General features: G+C 41.4%; 1 protein-coding gene and 1 long non-coding RNA gene across 8 annotated transcripts in view; one reads left to right on the top strand and one right to left on the bottom strand.

Moving 5' to 3' along the window:
- The window catches only part of LOC111561382, a 114,709-nt gene that overhangs the window by 76,611 nt on the left and 18,305 nt on the right, over window positions 1-19,793 (bottom strand). For both annotated transcript variants that reach the window (XR_002743921.2, XR_006600828.1), the window contains exons 2-3: window positions 17,588-17,672; window positions 12,127-12,187 (exon numbers count right to left, since the gene is read on the bottom strand). This is a non-coding gene — a long non-coding RNA (uncharacterized LOC111561382). The remainder of the gene's footprint in view (window positions 1-12,126; window positions 12,188-17,587; window positions 17,673-19,793) is intronic.
- CB4H12orf56 (chromosome B4 C12orf56 homolog) overlaps window positions 1-19,793 on the top strand; it is a 114,597-nt gene that overhangs the window by 79,966 nt on the left and 14,838 nt on the right. For 2 of the 6 annotated variants that reach the window (XM_023257191.2, XM_023257189.2), the window contains 2 exons: window positions 2,349-2,527; window positions 4,383-4,777. In XM_023257191.2, coding sequence (XP_023112959.2) covers window positions 2,349-2,527; window positions 4,383-4,566 — 363 coding nt within the window. In that variant the 3' untranslated portion in view covers window positions 4,567-4,777. Of the gene's footprint in view, window positions 1-2,348; window positions 2,528-4,382; window positions 4,778-4,805; window positions 5,662-6,104; window positions 6,751-19,793 lie in introns of those variants that run through there. The other 4 variants (XM_023257187.2, XM_023257188.2, XM_023257186.2 and 1 more) reach the window with 4 other exon arrangements.

The following is a 19,793-nucleotide window of genomic DNA, read 5'->3' as shown; positions in this document are numbered from 1 at the left end:
GAAAGAGCCTAAATGTCCATCAACTGATGAATGGATAAAGAAGATGTGGTTTATATACACAATGGAATACTACTTGGCAATGAGGAAGAATGAAATCATGCCATTTGCTGCAACGTGGATGGAACTGGAAGGTATTATGCTGAGTGAAATAAGTCAACTAGAGAAGGACAGATATCATATGTTTTCACTCATATGTGGATCTTCAGAAACTTAGGAGAAGCCCATGGGTGAAGGGAAGGGGAAAAATTGTTATAAACAGAGAGGGAAACAGAGAGAGAGGGAGGCAGGCAAACCACAAGAGACTCTAAAATACGGAGAACAAACTGAGGGTGGGTGAGAGGGAAAATGGGTGATGGGCACTGAGAAGGGCACTTGTTGGGATGAGCACTAGGTGTTGTAGGTAAGCCAATCTGGCAATAAATTATGTTTAAAAAAATAAAAATCATAGAAGTAGATTAAAACAAAAAAAAAAATAAATCTCTCATAGTAAAGAGATGGCATGGGGCCCCTGGGGGGCTCAGTCAGTTAAGCCTCTGAATCTTAATTTCAGGTCAGGTCATGATTTCACAGTTGTGACATGGAGCCCTGTGTCAGGCTCTGCGCTGACAGTGCAGAGCCTGCTTGGGGTTCTCCGTCTCCCTCTCTCTCTGCCCCTCCCCTATTTGTTCTCTCTCTCTCTCTCTCATAATAAATTAAAAAAATAAAGTTAGAAGAGCCTGGTTGTCTCAGTTAGCCAAGCGTCCCACTTTGGCTTGGATCATTACCTCAAGGTTCATGGGTTTGAGCCCATGATGAGCGGCATCAATAGAAAAGGCAATACCTTTATTGCTACTAATTTAATGGGCATGCAAAGGGACCTGCTCATTAGAACTTGAAAGGACACTAGTGTTCCTTTCTGTTCTTATAGTAGCTTAACTAACTGAGCCACCCAAGTGCCCCTTTGGGGGGTGTGTGTGTTTAAGTAATCTCTACACCCAACATGGGGATTGAGCTCATGATCCCGAGATCAAGAGTCACATGCTCTACCAACTGAGCCAGCCAGGCCTCCTTGGTTCGGTTGTAAATGACTTTTGTGTGTGTGTGTGAGAAGCAGGAATTCAAGAAGTTCACATTATTGCTACTATTTCCATTTTCATTGCCGCGTCAGAAATGATCGCAGACATAGTCTCAATGAAAACCCCAGCTAGGGGCACCTGGGTGGCTCAGTCAGTTAAGCGTCTGACTTCGGCTCAGGTCGTGATCTCATGGTACGTGAGTTCGAGCCCCGCGTCGGGCTCTGTGCTGACAGCTCAGAACCTGGAGCCTGCTTCTGATTATGTGTCTCCCTCTCTCTCTGACCCTCCCCCTATTCATGTTCTGTCTCTCTGTCTCAAAAGTAAATGTTAAAAAAAAAGTTAAAAAACGTTAAAAAAAAAAAAGTAAACGTCAAAAAAAAAAAGTTAAAAAAAACGTTAAAAAACGTTAAAAAAAAAAAGTTAAAAAAACGTTAAGGGGCGCCTGGGTGGTGCAGTCGGTTAAGCGTCTGACTTCAGCCAGGTCACGATCTCGCGGTTCGTGAGTTCGAGCCCCGCGTCGGGCTCTGGGCTGATGGCTCGGAGCCTGGAGCCTGTTTCCGATTCTGTGTCTCCCTCTCTCTCTGCCCCTCCCCCATTCATGCTCTATCTCTCTCTGTCCCAAAAATAAATAAACGTTGAAAAAAAAATTAAAAAAAAAAAATTAAAAAAAAAAAAAGAAAACCCCAGCTAACAGTGACATCAACATCACTTGTTTGTGTCAAGCCTGGTTTTCCTGGGTTTCTCACTTGGTGTTTGTCAATGTGTTGTCTGTGGAACAAAGCCATGGGAATTGTTTATGGTAAATACCTTGAGGCGGGCCTTAGGATTCCACATGTCTAGTGAGATGCCTAGGTGATTTTTATGCATACTAAATTTTGAGAACTACAGCCTTGGAGGAACCCTCTTTGAAAGTTACAGGAAATTCATTTCTGTGGGCCATTTGTTCTTCACAATAGAAGAGAAGAGAGACTATCTTTTCTCCTGGAGGAAGCCACAGGCCTTTCCAAGCTCCTCTTCTGTCCCCACTCCTGCTTCCAATGTTCTCCTTTTACATTAGAACCAAATTTCCTTGATGGTCAGCATTTATTCTGATCCTGCTTGAGGGGGGCGATCGGTAAACCCAACTGGTCTACGGTCTGGCGTTCTCAGAGTACCATTTCAGTGAGAAACAGTGCAGTATTGGCGTAAGGGCGGTGAGGACTTCAGCCTACTTGTATAGGTGAGGCCCCAGCTGAAACAGGTGCCTTATGGGTGGCATGCAGTCTACATTGTCACTGTTTTTTTCTTGTTTAGATCACCTTTCTGGCCAGTATTGTGAAACAGGTGGTAAAGGGGCTTGGAGCTTCATTTCAGCCGCTAAGTCCCAGCCAAGCCGTTCTGCTGTATCAGCAGTTTTACATCCTCAAGAGCTGCCTGCAGTACAGCCAGACTTTAGCTGAGTATATTAGGAATGACTACAGAGAAGAATTCAGGTAAGGAAAATCTGAATCTCATCTTCTTTCTGCAACATGGCCCGATATTTAGAAGATGGAAGTGATGAGGGCAATTCTATTTTTGTTTTTAGTAATATTTCACTTTGATCCGTGGTTAAGTAGGATTTGGGGGAGCTCTTAAACCACTGCCAGTGGAAGTGTATTCCCAGGCTAGCAGAGACTAAGGAAACCTCAAAGTCTCTTTGAAAAGCCGAGTCTCCCTCATTGTCTTTGTTGCAGCCAGTGAGCGCCTCGCGGAAGTAGTAATGATTTTAACATGCTGTGAGTAATTAAGAGTAACAAACCCTACTGAAGGGGATGATAAATTAGGGAGTGTGAATTTAACGGTGCATTGGGAAAAAAGCAATTGATAAAGGAGAAACAATTAATGAGTGTGGTTATTATTGTCTGTTTCCTTTACCCCTCTCTTGCTCAGTAACAAAACAGTAAGGGAGAGGAATAAAAGCGCTGGTTTCATCAGCCAGCTTGTTCTGCGCCTCAGGGGTTCCTACTTCTATTTATAGGCTGGCAGCCGCTCAGCTCTGCATTAGCACCTATCAAGGAAAAAACCCAGCTTGTGTCTGACTTAAGATGAAAAGGGTGCAGCAGGCACAGCTTTGCTACCAGTTTGGTTGCAGACATGAAAGGATGTGGAGGCATACATTATGTTAGATTGGCTTTTTAAAAATTTTCAGCCCAATTTGTGGACCCTGGTTTTCCTCCATGTGGTTTTACACCATAGGTCCCACTCTGGCTTCTATAAAACGGTTTTCTTTGGCCTGTCTGAATTGGTCCACAAAGCTTAATTTTTTTCTTAACGTTTACTTATTTTTGAGAGACAGACAGAACACAAGTGGGGGAGGGGCAGAGAGAGAGGCAGAGAGAATCTGAAGCAGGCTCCATGCTCTGGGCTGTCAGCGCAGGGCCTGGTGCCCGGCTCCAACTCACAAACCATGAGATCATGAGCTGAGCGAAGTCAGAAGCTTAACCTGCTGAGCCACCCAGGTGCCCCCTCAGTTATTTTTTAAGGTATAGCATGAAATTCACCATTTTGAAGTGTGCAATTCAGTGGCTTTCAATACATTTCACAATGTTGTGCAACCATTCCCACTATCTACTTGCAGAATATTTTCATCACCTCCAAAGAAACTTGGTACCCTTTAAGCAGTCACAACCCATGCTCCCCTCCCCCCACCCCTGGTGACCACTAACCTGCTTTCTCTCTTTGTGTATTTGTCTATCCTGGACATTCCATATCAACAGAATCATACAATATATGGCCTTTTGTGTCTGGCTTCTTTCACTTAGCATAATGTTTTCGAGGTGCATGCATGTTGTAGCATGTATCACACAACCCAATTTTAAATGATTAGTTACGCACATTCAAAAATCTGCCAAAATGGCGTCACATTCCTGCATGACAAGAGTTGGCGGAAGCTCAGCAGCAGCTGCCCTCTGGCGTACTTTGTTAGTGTGCTATTTGCCTCCTCTCTACTCTTAGCTGACCCTCTTCCTAATCGGTTACCTGTGGGCATTTAGGTTTGTGATCCTTGTTGTAAAGTAGTGATTTTCAATTTGCATGCATTAGAATCACCAGAGCAACTGAAAAAGTACTGACACTCAGGTGTCACATGCAGACCTTCTGTTCATTTTGTCTGCACTGGATCCTGGGTTTTGACATCGAAAAACAACAACAACAACAACAACAACAACAACAACAACAACAACAACAAAGACTCCCCCAGATGATTCTAATGTGCACCCAGGGTTGAGAACCTATCTTTTAAGCCATCAGGGGAGAGCTAATGGTTTTCTCCTTCTCTTTCTTCCCTTGGCTTTTCCCAAACTTTCACAGAGGCCATGGGGATGAATCCTACTCTTCCCTCCTGACTGGGGCTTCCAGGTCACCACAACTTGACCCTTTTGTTTCAACTTCCTGTGTGTTGTCTGAGGAAACCAGAAGCAAGATGCTCAGCACACACTGTGGTGAGGACAGTCCTGGCTTCCCTAGTAATGCCTTCAGAATGGACACATTGTAAATGAAATTCACTTCCTTTGCTGAATGAAGTGAAGTGTCTCAGTCAGCTGAAAGGCACACATAGCAGAGATGTTCTAGGTCACAAACAGGGGAGATCAGACTGCTGAGGATACTGGCTGAGTCTTAGGTTTAGACCCCCATCCCCAACAGCCCTACGCCCAGTGAGTATGTGCATACTGCTGCGAGCAATGTGAAAATTCTTGCTTTTAAAGCTATTTTGTTTCTTTTCATGACTTGCAGGTACTTTATTCACATGCCAGCCTTGGAAAAAAGGCTCCCATTGTGGTATCCTATTACCCAACCTACCACTCAACTTTTTCATGAAGTTCTGAAATTGGTTGAACAGAAACAATGTGTGGAACGTTAATAAGAATCTCAAATGTTAATCAGGAGTCCACCTAATATTTACAAGAAGACTTAAAATTTTGACTTATTTAATATCTGGCTATCCCTGTGTCTTACAAACAGATTTTATTTAAAGGTTCCATCAATACCCGTAAGAGAAGTCTTTAAATAGTCGTTTATCTGCCACAAAAAAATCAACTTTAAATACGATGACATACGTAAAGTGATGCTAAAAAATGAGTGTTCCTCTCAAAAGAAGTTTCTAAAAATAAAAAACTATAAAGAAAACAGAGGCCTGTGGAGAGTAAATGTAGAAAGTGCAACCTGATGAGTTTGTTGGTGTGACAATGGAGAGTGGTGTGAACCCACTGAAATACCCAAAGATAAACCGTGTGGGGACTAGAAATTGCAAGGTGGTCATGAGAGAAAGGCTGAGCAATAGGTAGACACCCCTGCCTGTCTACCTGTAAAAATCCCAGTGAAGTGAGTATTCACCAGAGAAAGAGCAGAAGAACACAGGCACAGCTAGAAGAAAGGTCAGTTCTTCACTTATCATGGGGAAGGAAGCTTGGGCTTTCTTCACAATTAAATGCATTCGGGTGCTCAGTTTCAGGCACTCATGGGCTAGTGTGAGACTCATAGAGTCTCTGTGAAAGAGAAATTGTCTTTAAGCAGTTATGGCTCTCCCAACCATTTAAAAAAATGTCTTCACTTTATCTTATGGCAATAAACTAATCCAACAAAAACTCAACTTTGGTGTCACTGTGAGCTGTTGAACTTGGAATTCTAAGAACTTAGGAAGTGGGTTCTCTATTTTGACTTATCATGCCTTGAAAGAGGATCTGAGAAAAACCCCAAAAAAGAGCCCGCAAGCCAGATTTTTCTGTGCTGTGCATTAGAGAGAGAATTAAACTCGCTGAAGACATCTTATTACTGGTTGTGGCTGAGCCATTAACCAGGTATTTGACCTTAAACAAGGCAGGTCTCCTTTCTGGGCTTCCTCTGCTATGTGGAAGGGTGAGACAAGATGTTCTCCAAGCTCTTATCCAGCTCTAAACATTCTCTGCCTGTGACAACATGCTTCTTAACACTCTGTGATGGGGTAGTGCGTTTCTCTGCTCTCCAGCTCAATGGGTGATTTCATGTTGATTCCAAATAATCCTGCTTTCTTTGGACCGAACGTTTCTCTTTCAGCTGTCACCAGCATCACCCCACAAAGCATCCAAGGCTCCTCCACTATCATCCGTCAAAGACTACAAGACTTCTAGTTTCTAATCTGGAGGTGGAGATGGGGCGGGGGCGGGGCAGAATGGTGTTTATGAATGTCCTGAGCTTTTAGATGAGGGATTGTTCCCAAAAGACAGTCAGTCAGAAGAAGCTGAAAAGATTCTTGGGATAAATGCAAGCAATACTTCAAACTGGACTAATGATGGACAGTGGGTTGACTGACCCCTGGTGAAGGGTGGAACCCACATTATGACAACAAGAGGATGATCAGCTCTGCCTCAGCTTCTACACAGTGCCCCAGCTCTGGGCTAACAGCAGTGCTGGCTCCTGAGAGGGCCTGGGATTCTCTCCTGCATGTCTTAGGTGCTTGAAGGGCTCCTTTCTCCCACTCACTGTTCTCTTTTCTCTAAGAGTATACTTAATCTCTGGGAGCCAAAGCTCTGTCAGAATGCATCTGAATCTCTCCGTGTAGCACTATGTCAGTGGCATTTTTGAAAGCTAATGGCTGAATAATGTCATCCTGATTTTCTTATGACATTTGTCTATGCGTGTGCACAGTGTGGGAGAGCAACCCCAAAATTAATACATACTTTAAACGGTTATCTTTCCACAATTCTTTCCTACTGTGTTTTTTGCATTAATGCCAAAGCCAAGAAAATCACTAAATAATCCATCTCTGTAAGTAATCAGACACATTTGACCAATTAAATATTGACTTCAACTACAAAATGATTACTTTTAGGAAGTCTAGTTGTAGAAACATTTTGAATATGAAAATCACATATATAACTTTTTACAAATACAAAGGATCACCAAAAAAGCAAGCACATAAAGCTAGTTTTCAGGCTGGGCTCAAAATTCTAGACTCTTTGACCACTTTTATAACACAGGCATTGCCATTTATCACCTGCACTAAGAGTAAACTCACAGTAATCAGCTCTACCGTTACACATGCACACACACACATATAATAGGGGGAAGAGCATGGGTTTTGAGGCCAAAATGGTTGAGTTTAAATCTTAGCTCTGCAGCAGTTTTGGACATTGGGAAGTTACTTAACATCTCTAAGCTTCAGTTAAAACAAAGATAATACAACCTATCCCACTGGATTGTTAGGAGATTTTAATGCAAAGATGTTTGTAATGCACATATCATGGTATGTGGCATGTAGTAAGGATTCGGTACATAGTATTTATTATTATTATTACCATTATTATTACTAAAATAACATTGAAGCTGGCTGAGAACTTATAGACTAATAAGTACTGGCCCTTAAAAAAATAAGTACTGGGGCGCCTGGGTGGCTCAGTCGGTTGAGCGTCCGACTTCAGCTCGGGTCATGATCTCACAGTCTGTGAGTTCGAGCCCCGTGTCGGGCTCTGTGCTGACAGCTCAGAGCCTGGGGCCTGTTTCAGATTCTGTGTCTCCCTCTCTCTCTGACCCTCCCCCATTCATGCTCTGTCTTTCTCTGTCTCAAAAATAAATAAACGTTAAAAAAAAAATAAGTACTGACTTTATTATTTTTTTTGCACCAATGTGGGGAGTAGCTACTATACTAGCTCCTCTACTCAGAGACCCCCTGATCAATATAGTATTGAAGAACAGATTAATTTAGTTATTTTTTAAATGTTTATTTATTTATTTTGAGAGAGAGAGGGAGAGAGTGCGGAAATGCAGATGGAGGAGGGACAGGGAGAGAGGAAGAGAGATTCCCAAGCAGGCTTTGCTTGTGCAGAGCCCAATGCAGGACTCCAACTCACAAACTGAGAGATCATGACCTGAGCCAAGATCGAGAGTCAGACGCTTCACTGACTGAGCCACCCAGGGGCCCCAGATTCACGTGCTTATTAAATAAAAAATTCAATTTTCCATTAGTAGGAGTGTGATTTAATTGACAAGTGACTATTTCTATTGCTTACCACCAGGAATAGTTGGCTCTAATTGACGCTGCTAATATAAGAGCTATGTGGGAAATACTCTTCCCAAGGGTAGACAGAAAGCTTTTTAGTTATGGAAACTTTTGTCAGCCTTTGTCTTACACAACTAAGCACTAACGGATCAAACTGATATACTGTATTTATAGAGTTCCTAATTGATCCACATGTAGTGTTCACTTTAATGAAATCTAGATAACCTAGAAACTATGTAAAGAGGGAGAAGCTTGAAGACCCTATAATTGATAACACATTTTACATGTTTCCATATTGAATCTCACTCATGGGCAGTATCACTTCTAAGTGTATAAGAATGCTTGAGGGTACAGTAATAAATGTGCTCTGAGGCATTTGATAAAAGTGGTCAAAGCTTGTTGACTAGTGATAAGCTCCAACCTGTGACATTATATATTCTTTCTCTGAGGTTAGACTCACTTGTTTTATAGTTAATATTTTTGTAGCATAGAGAAGTTCAGTGATGATTATAGAAGGGAATATGGAAATTTTTGAAGAAATTGATGGGAATTTTTGAGAAACTTTTAATAGTATTGACTATCTGATTTCTTTTTGTTCAGTGTATCTACTTGTAAAATGCAATGCTGGCTTGTAAGGTCCACTTGGACTTGGGTCTCTCCAGAAGAGAGACAGTCAGCAATTCTCCATCCAATCAGACCAAGCACTCTTGTATCTGCATATCTGTGTATGAGGTCTGAAGCTTTTCTCGTTTGGAAGCAGCAGGACTCCTTGGCTAGAGATCTTGGTAGTATGACTTTGTGGCTTAAAGTTCAGATGCTAGGTCAGAAAGACTTTGTTTTCATTCCTCCTTGCCTACTTTCTTGTCACCATCCCTGTGGCAGGTTAGTTAACCTCTTTCAGAACTTCCATTTTATCAACTGTAAGATAAAAAAAAGCCTACCTTAAGGGTTTTTGTGAATATTTATTCATTCATATATAAAGAAATAATTCTGTGGCTACTATGTACTGGGATGAACCAGATGATATTGCCATTTCAAGTTCAAAATTGTCGATATCCATAATTTCATATGGTTCAAACAAAAACCCTTTAACAAATTGTAGCTATTATCGTAACAGAAATACTAACTTGCTTGATGAACTTATACTTTAAATATTTACCATTTATTCTAATTTCCCAGATAGCAGGACACTTTGTTATAACCTGGCTTATTTTTGCAGTTTGGGTAAACCTCAAACCATCTAGTTCAATTACAAATTATTGAGGAAGCATAACATACTTCAACATGTTCAAATAAAATTTTATATTTGCTTCTTGCGTCACCCCAAATAAAAAATGTTCTTCTACAGTCTTCTCAGTGAATGGTATTTCATTCATCCCACTGCTCAAAAGAGAAACCTGACAACCTCTGTGTTTTCTCCTTTCTTTTCACTCACCCAATGCAACCTATCAGCAGTGCTTACTAGAGATGCCTTCAAAATATATTTGGAATCTACTGACTTCCCAGAATTACAGCTTTCACCCTGTCCAAGCCTCCAGCACCTACTGCAACAGCCTATTTATTTAGTCTCCTTGTTTTCACCCTTGACCCCTTTCTCTAAGGCAAGAGTGATCTTTTCAACAAGAGAATTAATACATTTATGATTTAAAAACTTCCTATTACCCAGGATGAAATCCAAAGTCCTTAATGGCTTTCAGGGCCCTTCATGACCTGGCCTCTGACTAATTCTGTGACCTAACCCAATTGGTCTCCTCACTTACTTTTCCCCAAACACACTGGACTTTGTGCATTGCTTTAAATCCCCAAGTCCCTTCAAGCCCTGGAAACTTGCACTAGCAAATCCTTGTCCCCCAGATCTTCAAGTGTTACTTCAAATAGGGCTTCTCTGATCACTCCAAAGTAGCCTCCTACCCACCTACATCACATCATAATGGGTTTGTTTCCTGGGTATTTTTGCAATGTCAGAATTTAAGAATGTAAGCTGTTTGAGGGTCTGGCCTTCATTTGTCCTATTCAAAATGATAACCCAGCAACTGGAATGGTGCCTGGCACAGTGTGTGAAGGAAAGGACTCAGGGAATGGGTGAAGGAGGCCAAGAGAGGCAACAGCACCAGCCCCAGTGCTCACCTCCCATCAAAATCCTGAGAGACCCCGAGGGAGGCCTGTACGAGAACCACCCGGCCAATCTACAGAATTGTGAGATACAATAAAAGACTGGATTTTTTCCCAGTTTTATAGTAAAAATATAACTGAGAAAACTGTAAGATATTTACAAGCGTACCATGTGATGATTTCACGTGCCTATACACTGTGAAAGGATTTCTCCCCACCCACCCATCTTCTCACATATTCACCTTTTGTTTTTTAAAATTTTTTATGTTTATTTATTTTTGAGAGAGAGAGAGAGACAGCATGCAAGCGGGGGAGGGACAGAGAGAGGGAGACACAGAATCAGAAGGCTCCAGGCTGTCAGCACAGAGCCTGATGCAAGGCTCAAATCCACGAACTGTGAGATCATGACCCGAGCCGAAGTTGGACGCTTAACCAACTGAACCACCCAGGCGCCCCCATATTCACTTTTTTTTTTTTTTTATATTTATTCATTTTTGAGAGACAAAGAGAGACAGAGCACAAGCAGGGGAGGGGCAGAGTGAGAGGGAGACAGAATCTGAAGCAGGCTCCAGGCTCCGAGCTGTCAGCACAGAGCCCAACATGGGGCTCAAACCTACAAACAGCAAGATCATGACCCGAGCCGAAGTCGGATGCTTAACCGACTGAGCCACCCAGGCGCCGCGCCACCCCCCCCCGCCATATTCACCTTTTTATTTTTATTTATTTATTTATTTTTCAACGTTTATTTTATTTTTGGGACAGAGAGAGACAGAGCATGAACGGGGGAGGGGCAGAGAGAGAGGGAGACACAGAATCGGAAACAGGCTCCAGGCTCTGAGCCATCAGCCCAGAGCCCGATGCGGGGCTAGAACTCACGGACCGCGAGATCGTGACCTGGCTGAAGTCGGACGCTTAACCGACTGCGCCACCCAGGCGCTCCCATATTCACCTTTTTAAATGAGAATATTTAAGTTCTACTTTCCTAGCAAGTTTCATTTATACAATACAGTATTATCAACTATAGTCACCATGTTATACATTAGATTCTCACACTTTCTTCATCTTACAACTAAAAATTTGTACCCTTGGGGCACCTGAGTGGCTCAGTCAGTGAAGCATCTGACTTCAGCTCAGGTCATGATCTCAGGGTTCATGGGTTTGAGTCCTGAGTTGGGCTCTGTGCTGACAGCTCAGAGCCTGGAGCCTGCTTTAGATTCTGTGTCTCCCTCTCTCTCTGCTCCTCCCCCACTCACACTATCTCTCTCTCTCTCTCTCTCTCAAAAACATACATTAAAAAAAAATCAAAAAATAAATAAAATAAAAGTTTGTACCCTTGAAAATTTGGAGAGATAGTTCTCTCCCTCTCCCTGTTCTCCCCTGTTCCCTAGCCCCTGGCAAGCACTTTCCACTCTGTTTCTATGAGCTCAACTTTGTTTTGTTTTTATTTTTTTTTTAATTTTTTTTTCAATGTTTTTATTTATTTTTTGGGACAGAGAGAGACAGAGCATGAACGGGGGAGGGGCAGAGAGAGAGGGAGACACAGAATCGGAAGCAGGCTCCAGGCTCCGAGCCATCAGCCCAGAGCCCGACGCGGGGCTCGAACTCACGGACCGCGAGATCGTGACCTGGCTGAAGTCGGACGCTTAACCGACTGCGCCACCCAGGCGCCCCATCAACTTTGTTTTGTTTTTAAATAAAGGGTTGTTTTAAGCTTCTGAGTTTTAGATTCTTTGGGTTTTTTTTTTTAATTTATTTTTTCACACCCAAAGTATTTTATTTTTGTTTTTGTACTTTACAGAAACTTTATTTTCAAATAGGATACATGATGCAGATAAAAACTTAAATACAAATATTTAGGTAGCATTAAGTATCCTACCCGTTCTCACTAATCTTCATTTGTTATCAATCATTAATTAATCTAATCCTTGCTATTTTACCAAAATTCAACAGAAAAATAATCAAGCTCACCTTCACAGGAAAGAACTCGTTTATTTTTCCAGTGTTTCCCGCTTTCTTTTCCTTTCCTTACCTAGAAGAATGATAGAGAGAAAAAAATTCATATCACAGTGGATGCTGCTGGTATGAATAAAAAACCTTTCACAGCCATCAGCAGTTTCCCTGCTGGCCAGCTTCTAAGTCTCTCCTACTCCCCACTGAGTGGTTTACTAAATGGCAATAGATAAAACAATCAACATTTTCATTTATTTTAAATAAACTTACACATTATGTCAATGTTAGGGCAATTCCAAATTAAGTAATGTACCACAGTCAGGTACTCTAACTAGCTGAAGTGTTTCACTTGTCTGTATGTTTTTGCTATTTTTTCCTACTTTGTTAAAATCATATAAATTTTCCCTTTTGTCACTATAAATGGATTCAATAATCTTCTGAAGAGTTCTTCTAGTTCCTTTATCTTTAAAAAAATTTTTTTTAATGTTTATTTATTTTTGAGAGAGAGAGAGAGAAAGCGAGCATGAGCAGGGGAGGGGCAGAGAGAGAGAGAGAGAGAAGACACAGAATCTGAAGCAGGCTCAAGGCTCCGAGCTGCCAGCACAGAGCACGACTTGGGGCTCAAACCCACAAACTGTGAGATCATGAACTGAGCTGAGGTTGGATACTTAATCTCCTGGGCCACCCAGGCGCTCCTCTTCTAGTCGCTTGAAAATGGGATTTGCATCTGCCTAGACACAGCAGGGTCCACATCGTCCCTATCCCTCACCAGGGAGAGGCCCTCGGAATCACAAAGTACAAATAATAGCTGACTGCTTAAATGCTCCTGGTATGATACACACCAGGTACCATGAGACTGAGTGTTCCCTCAACCCTTCCTCTTCCAGAAGGGACTAGTAAGGGCAAGTTGTCAAGCATGGAGGAGACCAGGTGTTTGAAGGTTTACTGGTTAGATATCAGAGACTTCTGACTTCTGGGTTTGGGGAAAGCATTTTCTTTTCTTTCCACTTTTTTCTAGTCTGCTTTTCCTTCCTTGTTGCCTTCTACTTGGAAGATGACTCTAACCCTGAAAAACTAAGAGGAGCTCTGGGCAGGACAAAAGAAAAGGAAGCAAGATTATTTACCCCAAGATTTGGAAAGAAGCAAAGAGGACCTCTAAGTTTCCTTCTAGGTGGCCCATTCCTCTGAAGGCCCCAGGAGGGGGAGGGGTTTCAGGGCACAAGTTATTTCTATAAGATTTTGGAGTTGACAGAAGCACTAACTCACTTCCTCCCTCTTTCTACTCCGGAAAGGTATGGGGACAGAGTAGTAGTGGTGTTGACAGTGACTGGGGATATGGTGATCTGTTTGTTTGGCCAGTGAGGAAGGCAGTGGAGGAGGTCAAAGGAGGTTGAGGATCAAGTGACCTAGAACCACTGTGGGTTTTTGTGGGCTATCCGGCAGTAACTGCCATTGTTTACAACACCGTTTCTACAGGGAAATTATTTTGTCGGCTGCACAGCTGATCTACAAATGAATCTGAAAAGGACACATTTTATAAAGGGAGTATTTTGCTTCTATCAGCAACTAACCACCAGAGGGCATAGTTGGGTTAGGAAGAAAAAGATCTAATACTAAAACTGCTCTAAGCAGGAGAATGGACTCTTAAACTTTTAAAATTCCTGTGGACCTTCAAAATTAAATTATTTTTTGTTGTTATGCTTCTTTAACATGTACTACATAAATACAGGTGTAAGAAAGCTCCTTATGCTCTTATTAAGTCAACACAAATTTATTTATTTATTTATTTATTTATTTATTTATTTATTTATTAATGTTTATTTTTGAGAGAGAGAAAAACAGAGCACAAGCAGGGGAGGGGCAGAGACAGAGGGAGACACAGAAGCTGAAGCAGGCTCCAGGCTCTTAGCTGTCAGCAAAAAGCCCGACATGGGGCTCGAACTCACAAACGGCGAGATCATGACCTGAGCAGAGGTTGGACACTTAACCAACACAAATTTAGGATTGAAACATTTATAAAATTAAATACAAATTAATATTTTTAATGTAATGTATGGCATTTTGCTGAAACTCCATCCCCTCTTGCAAAATGAATACGGTACAATATACAACACAGGCTCTTGAGTTCAGTATCCTGCTATCACACTTTACTCTTCTCTTTCAGAACTACTACATGTCTTTTTTTTACAGGCCATGCTGTCCCCTGACTTGGCTTGGCTTGAACATTTCCCTATCTGGAAGTGAAGTCTGATTCCGTTCTCTTTTTGACCAGGGACAATTAAAATTTTCCCACTCGGGACAAACAATGGATTAGCATAAACAATGCAAACACAGCCATGTCACTGAAATGAAAACAAAACTTCAAACTCTCTGAGAAACCCCATAGACTTTCAAGTTGAAAACTAGTCCCCTCCCCTGGGAAGAAAAAAAAAACCAAAAACCAGTCCCCAGTTTGAAAGGATCTGTTATAGATAAGAGGCTCGGTGGTTTATGCCTTTTTCTTCCCAGTACCCCTGTTTCATTTATAAAAGTGTCTTCATTTGGATGATAAAGTGTAACATAAAAAACCTGCTTATAAGCTAGTCCTGTCATGGAGTTTTAAGATCAGCAAAGACCTGTGCCTTAGCAGTAGGAATTAGGAAAGAAAACACTTGTTAAAGCCATATACAGAAGTTTCATAGGCTTCTCCCAGAGGCTTATTTAGCCCAATATGAGTGAAACTTTGAGGGTTAAATCAAACTTTAGACATGTTCTGATCTCCTTTTGTGACTCAGAGGGCTCAGGAGTTCCCCCTGCTTCCCACTCTCCCAAAACACCACCTTAAAATTTAAGCAGGCTATAAGAAAGGAAATAAAGGATTTCATCACACTTAGGATCCTCTGATATCTGAGAGCATATAAGGTCATTTTAGGGTAGGAGGAGTGAAACTTCTGAAAGAGTCACATTTACTCAGAAAAGCTGGAAGATAGGACAGGAGTTTTGTAACCGTATGACATAATTTGGCTAACATTGTGCATTGGGTTTGCTATACAAAATGATTCCTCACTGCCAAGTCTCAAGACCAAATTCAGTTGCCAACGTGACTTCAGATGGTTCAGTATTAACAATAATGAAAAAATGCCAGGAGTGCCTGGGTGGCTCAGTTGGTTGAGTGTCTGACTCTTGACTTCAGCTCAGGTCTCAATCTCAGGGCCGTGAGTTCAAATCCCATGCTGGGTTCTGTGCTGGGCGTGAAGCCTACAAAGGAAGGAAGGGAGGAAGGAAGAGAGGGAGGAAGTGACAGAGGAAGGGAGGGAGGGAGGAAGAAAGGAAGAAAGAAATGCCACAAAATAGTGAATTTTAAGGAGACCAAGAAACACTTCTCTAAAACATAAAGTATGCTGAGTGTGTGTGTGTGTGTGTGTGTGTGTGTGTGTGTGTGTGTGGTGGACCAGATCCAAGAACCAAAATGGTCCACAAACTGAAATTTGCTGAGATCGTTCTGTTGAAGCAACGCTGATGAGAGCATCCTGGCAAGCTGGAGTCCTCATGCCTTCAGAACATGACTATCACCGGCATTATTTCATACTTAATCAAGCCCCAACTGGGGCAACTTGTCATAATGGACAGGATGGGGAGAGAGGGAAAAAAGCACCATCTGTCTCTGGCATATGTGCCAGGGGCATTCAATGTGGGGGAAATGTCTTAAGTGGTCTGTCAGAAGATTTAGGAGGTTCCCTATGATTTTCAAGGATCTTGCCCCAGAGAGAAATAAATTCAATTCAATAAGCATCTTTTCTGGGTTAGTTGGGTACTTAGTACTTAGAGCATACAAAAATAAATAAAACTAAGTCCCTGTTCTAACAAGCTAAATTTTCTAAGCTAAATTATTTGAATACAATCTTCAAAATTTTTGCCATATCATCTATATTTTTATTTACTCAATAATTTTCTACTATCTCTACCTACTTTAACCATGTCCTAAAGGATATCTGGGAAATCACAGAGTTGGTGATCTACATATATATTTTTAAACACTAGTATGTACATACATTTCTAATGTACATTTTTGTTTTATTATTTTTTATAATTTTTTTTCATTTTTACTTTTTAAGAGAGAGAGAGTGAGTGCAAGCAGGGGAGGGGCAGAGGGAGAGGAAGGGAGAGAATCCCGAGCAGGCTCCGTGCCCAACACAGAGCCCCACACAGGGTTCGATCCCATGACCGTGAGATCATGACCTGAGCTGAAATCAAGAGTCAGACACTCAACTGACTGAGCCACCCAGGTGCCCATCTAGTGTACATTTTTAAATAAACACAATTTTGGAGGTGCCTGGGTGGCTCAGTTAGTTAAGCACTTGACTTCGGCTCAGGTCATGATCTCAGAGTCAGTCTGTGGGTTCAAGTCTGGCATCGGGCTCTGTGCTGACAGTTCAGAGACTGGAGCCTGCTTCAGATTCTGTGTCTCCCTCTCTCTTTGCCCCTCCCCACTCTCACTCTGTCTCTTTCTCTCTCTCAAAAATAAACATTAAAAAAGAAACCCACAGTTAAAAATTTTTTAAATGTCTTTTCGTTAGACTACCTAAAATAAATAATCTTTGTACCCCTCCATGAGAATGATAATAGTGAGGAATATTCAAAATATTTTATAAGGGCAGAACAGGTCAATGATGGAGGTACATAGAAAGTGTTACAGGAAATCACAGGAGATCACAGGAAGAAGGCCTCAAGGAGGCCTACTTATAAGATTTTGTATTTGAGGAGGCTTTAAAAATAACTAACTCTACGATATTTTTTTAACACCACAGAACATGGAAAATGGTAAGACTTGACAAAGCTTGGTGGTTGGTGAGTGCATAGATATTCCTATATCATTCTCTTTACCTCTCTGTATACTTGAAACATTTCACAATAACAATAATAAAGTGTGTTTGGGATTTGGAGAAGAGAAAAAGCATTCTACGTAGAAGAAAAATAAGAATGAGCACAGAATCCTGAAATTCAGGCTGAGTGGTCCGGTTCAAAGTGCTGGAAGACAAGGTTGGAACATTAAGATGCTATCAGATCATGCCAGACCCTGGTTAAATGGTCCTAAGAGTCTGTGGATGTGGGAAACCCCTAGAGGTTTCTGATGAACAATATATGATCAGAGTGGCAGATTAGGAATAGAACTCTGGGAGAAATCTGTACGATGAGGAGAGCCCAGATTTGGAAGAATGTTATAATAATGATTCAGATAAAAATATGGTGGTCTACCTAAGTTCCATAATATCCTGATGTGTTTCCTTATTCTGCCAGCTTGCATTCTATTTTTATTAAGGAAAAAAAAATCCTGGGCTCCTGGCTAGCTCAGTTGGTAGAGCATATGACTCCTAATCTCAGGGTCATGAGTTTGAGCCCCACATTGGGCGTGGAGCCTACGAAAGGAAGAAGAAAGGAAGAAAGAAAGAGGAAGGAGGGAATAAGGAAGGAAGGAAAGAAAGAAGGAATCTATTCTTACCAGGCAGTCATACTTCCTTCTTCCTAGCCCAGATCCTTTGTAGTCGAATCCAACTATATTGTAGACCAGGGTTGGGAAACTTTCTCTGTGAATGGTCAGACAGTAAATATTTTAGGCTTTGCAGGCCATATGGTCTCTGTTGTAATTACTTTGGCGTAGTGAGAAAAGCAGCCACAGACAATATATAATGAATGGGTTTGGCTATATTCCAATAAAACTTTATTTATAGAGACTGAAATTTAAATTTCAGAACATTTTCATGTATCATGAAGTGTTTTTCTCAACATTTAAAAAATGTACAAACCATTCTTAGTTTTAGACTATATAAAAATTGGCTGCAGATTAGAGTAATGCAAAACAAAACCACAACGAGATGCCACTTCTCACCCCCTAGGTAGCTATTATAAAAAAGATACATAATAGTAATTCTTGGCAAAATTGGAACCCTCACACACTACTGGTAAAAATGTAAAATATCACAGCCGCCTTGGAAAGCAGTCTGGCAGTTCCTCAAATGGTTAAAGATAGAGTCACCATATGATCTGGCAATTCTACTTCTAGGTATATATACGCCCAAGAGAAATGAAAATATATATCCGTGCAAACTATTGCATACAAATGTTCATGGCAGCATTATTCATAACCAAAATGTGGAAACATCCATATAGTAAATTATTTGGCAATAAACAGAAATGAAGTATTGATGTGCTACAACATGGATGAATCCTGAAAACATGCTAAGTGGAAGAAACCAGGCATAAAAGACCAAATACTGTATGATTTCATTTGCATGGAATGTCAGAATAGGCAAATATATGAAGACAAAAAGTAGATTAGTGATTAATTACAGTTAGGGGAGACAGAGGAAATCACTGCTTATGGGTATGGGATTGTGGGGGTGTGATGAAAATGTTATAAAATTAATTGTGGTGATGGTAGCACAACTCGGGAAATATATTAAAAACCAATGAATTGGGGCACCTGGGTGGCTCAGTCAGTTAAGCGTCCGACTTCAGCTCAGGTCACGATCTCGCGGTCTGTGAGTTCGAGCCCAGCATCGGGCTCTGGGCTGATGGCTCAGAGCCTGGAGCCTGCTTCCGATTCTGTGTCTCCCTCTCTCTGACCCTCCCCCGTTCATGCTCTCTCTCTCTCTCAAAAATAAATAAACTTAAAAAAAAATTAAAAAAACAACAACAATGAATTGTACACTTTAAAAGGGGGAACTGTATGGGACATGAATTATATCTCAATAAAGCTGTTAAAGAAAAAAAGTAACAGGCTCCAGGCTACTTGGTCCTGAATGTGGAATTTTGCCAACCTCTGCTACAGATACCAGATAAACTGGTTCCTTTCAGAAGCTTACTTCAGATTCAGCTACTTAAATCTGGAAAATTCAATTTAGAAGAGCAGGAGGATGACTATCAGATAGGCTTTTGTTGTTGGGGCTTGCTGGGGAGCAGATCTACATGTGTTATAGATGTGTGATACAAACAATGATGAACTCCCTTGGACTCGGTGGTTTGTAATTAAATCCGGGAGCTCAGTCCACATGCTCAGATATACCCAGACTCATGTTATTTCCAGTATTGGCGTCTTGTATAGACACCAGGCTGTGAAGACCTTCACTTGGTCCCAGCCAAGCTTCTCACGGAAGCAATCATTTTGTCCATCTATCTTCTCTTACTTAGACCAGCAGGCTAGTTAGCTGAAATTCCTCAACTTCCCATGGTTGAAAAACAAAACTTCATCTCATTACCTCTTTGGAGAGGTAATGTGAGGGGGTGATGAAAACATTTAATCTAAATGTTTCTTCTTCTTACTTAAAAAAAAAGTTTTTTTAAAGGGTACCTAGGGGCACCTGGTGGCTCAGTCAGCTAAGCTTCTGAGTCTTGGTTTCGGCTCAGGTCATGATCTCGCGGTTTGTGAGTTCAAGCCCTGCATCAGGCTCTTCACTGACAGTAGGGAGCCTGCTTGGGATTCTGTCTCTCCCTTTCTCTCTACCCCTCTCCCACTTGCTGTTTCTCTCTCAAAACAAACAAACAAACAAACAAACAAACTTTAAAAAAGTCGGGGGGGGGCACCTAGCTGGATCAGTTGGTGAAGCATGCAACTCTTGATCTTGGGGTTGTAAATCTGGGCACCATGTTGGGTGTAGAGATAACTAAAAAAAAAAAAAAAAAAAACCTTAAAAATAAATAATAAAATA

This window comes from Felis catus, chromosome B4, assembly GCF_018350175.1.
Source record: "Felis catus isolate Fca126 chromosome B4, F.catus_Fca126_mat1.0, whole genome shotgun sequence".
Lineage (NCBI taxonomy): Eukaryota > Metazoa > Chordata > Mammalia > Carnivora > Felidae > Felis > Felis catus.
This window is presented reverse-complemented; position numbering and strand designations above follow the sequence as displayed.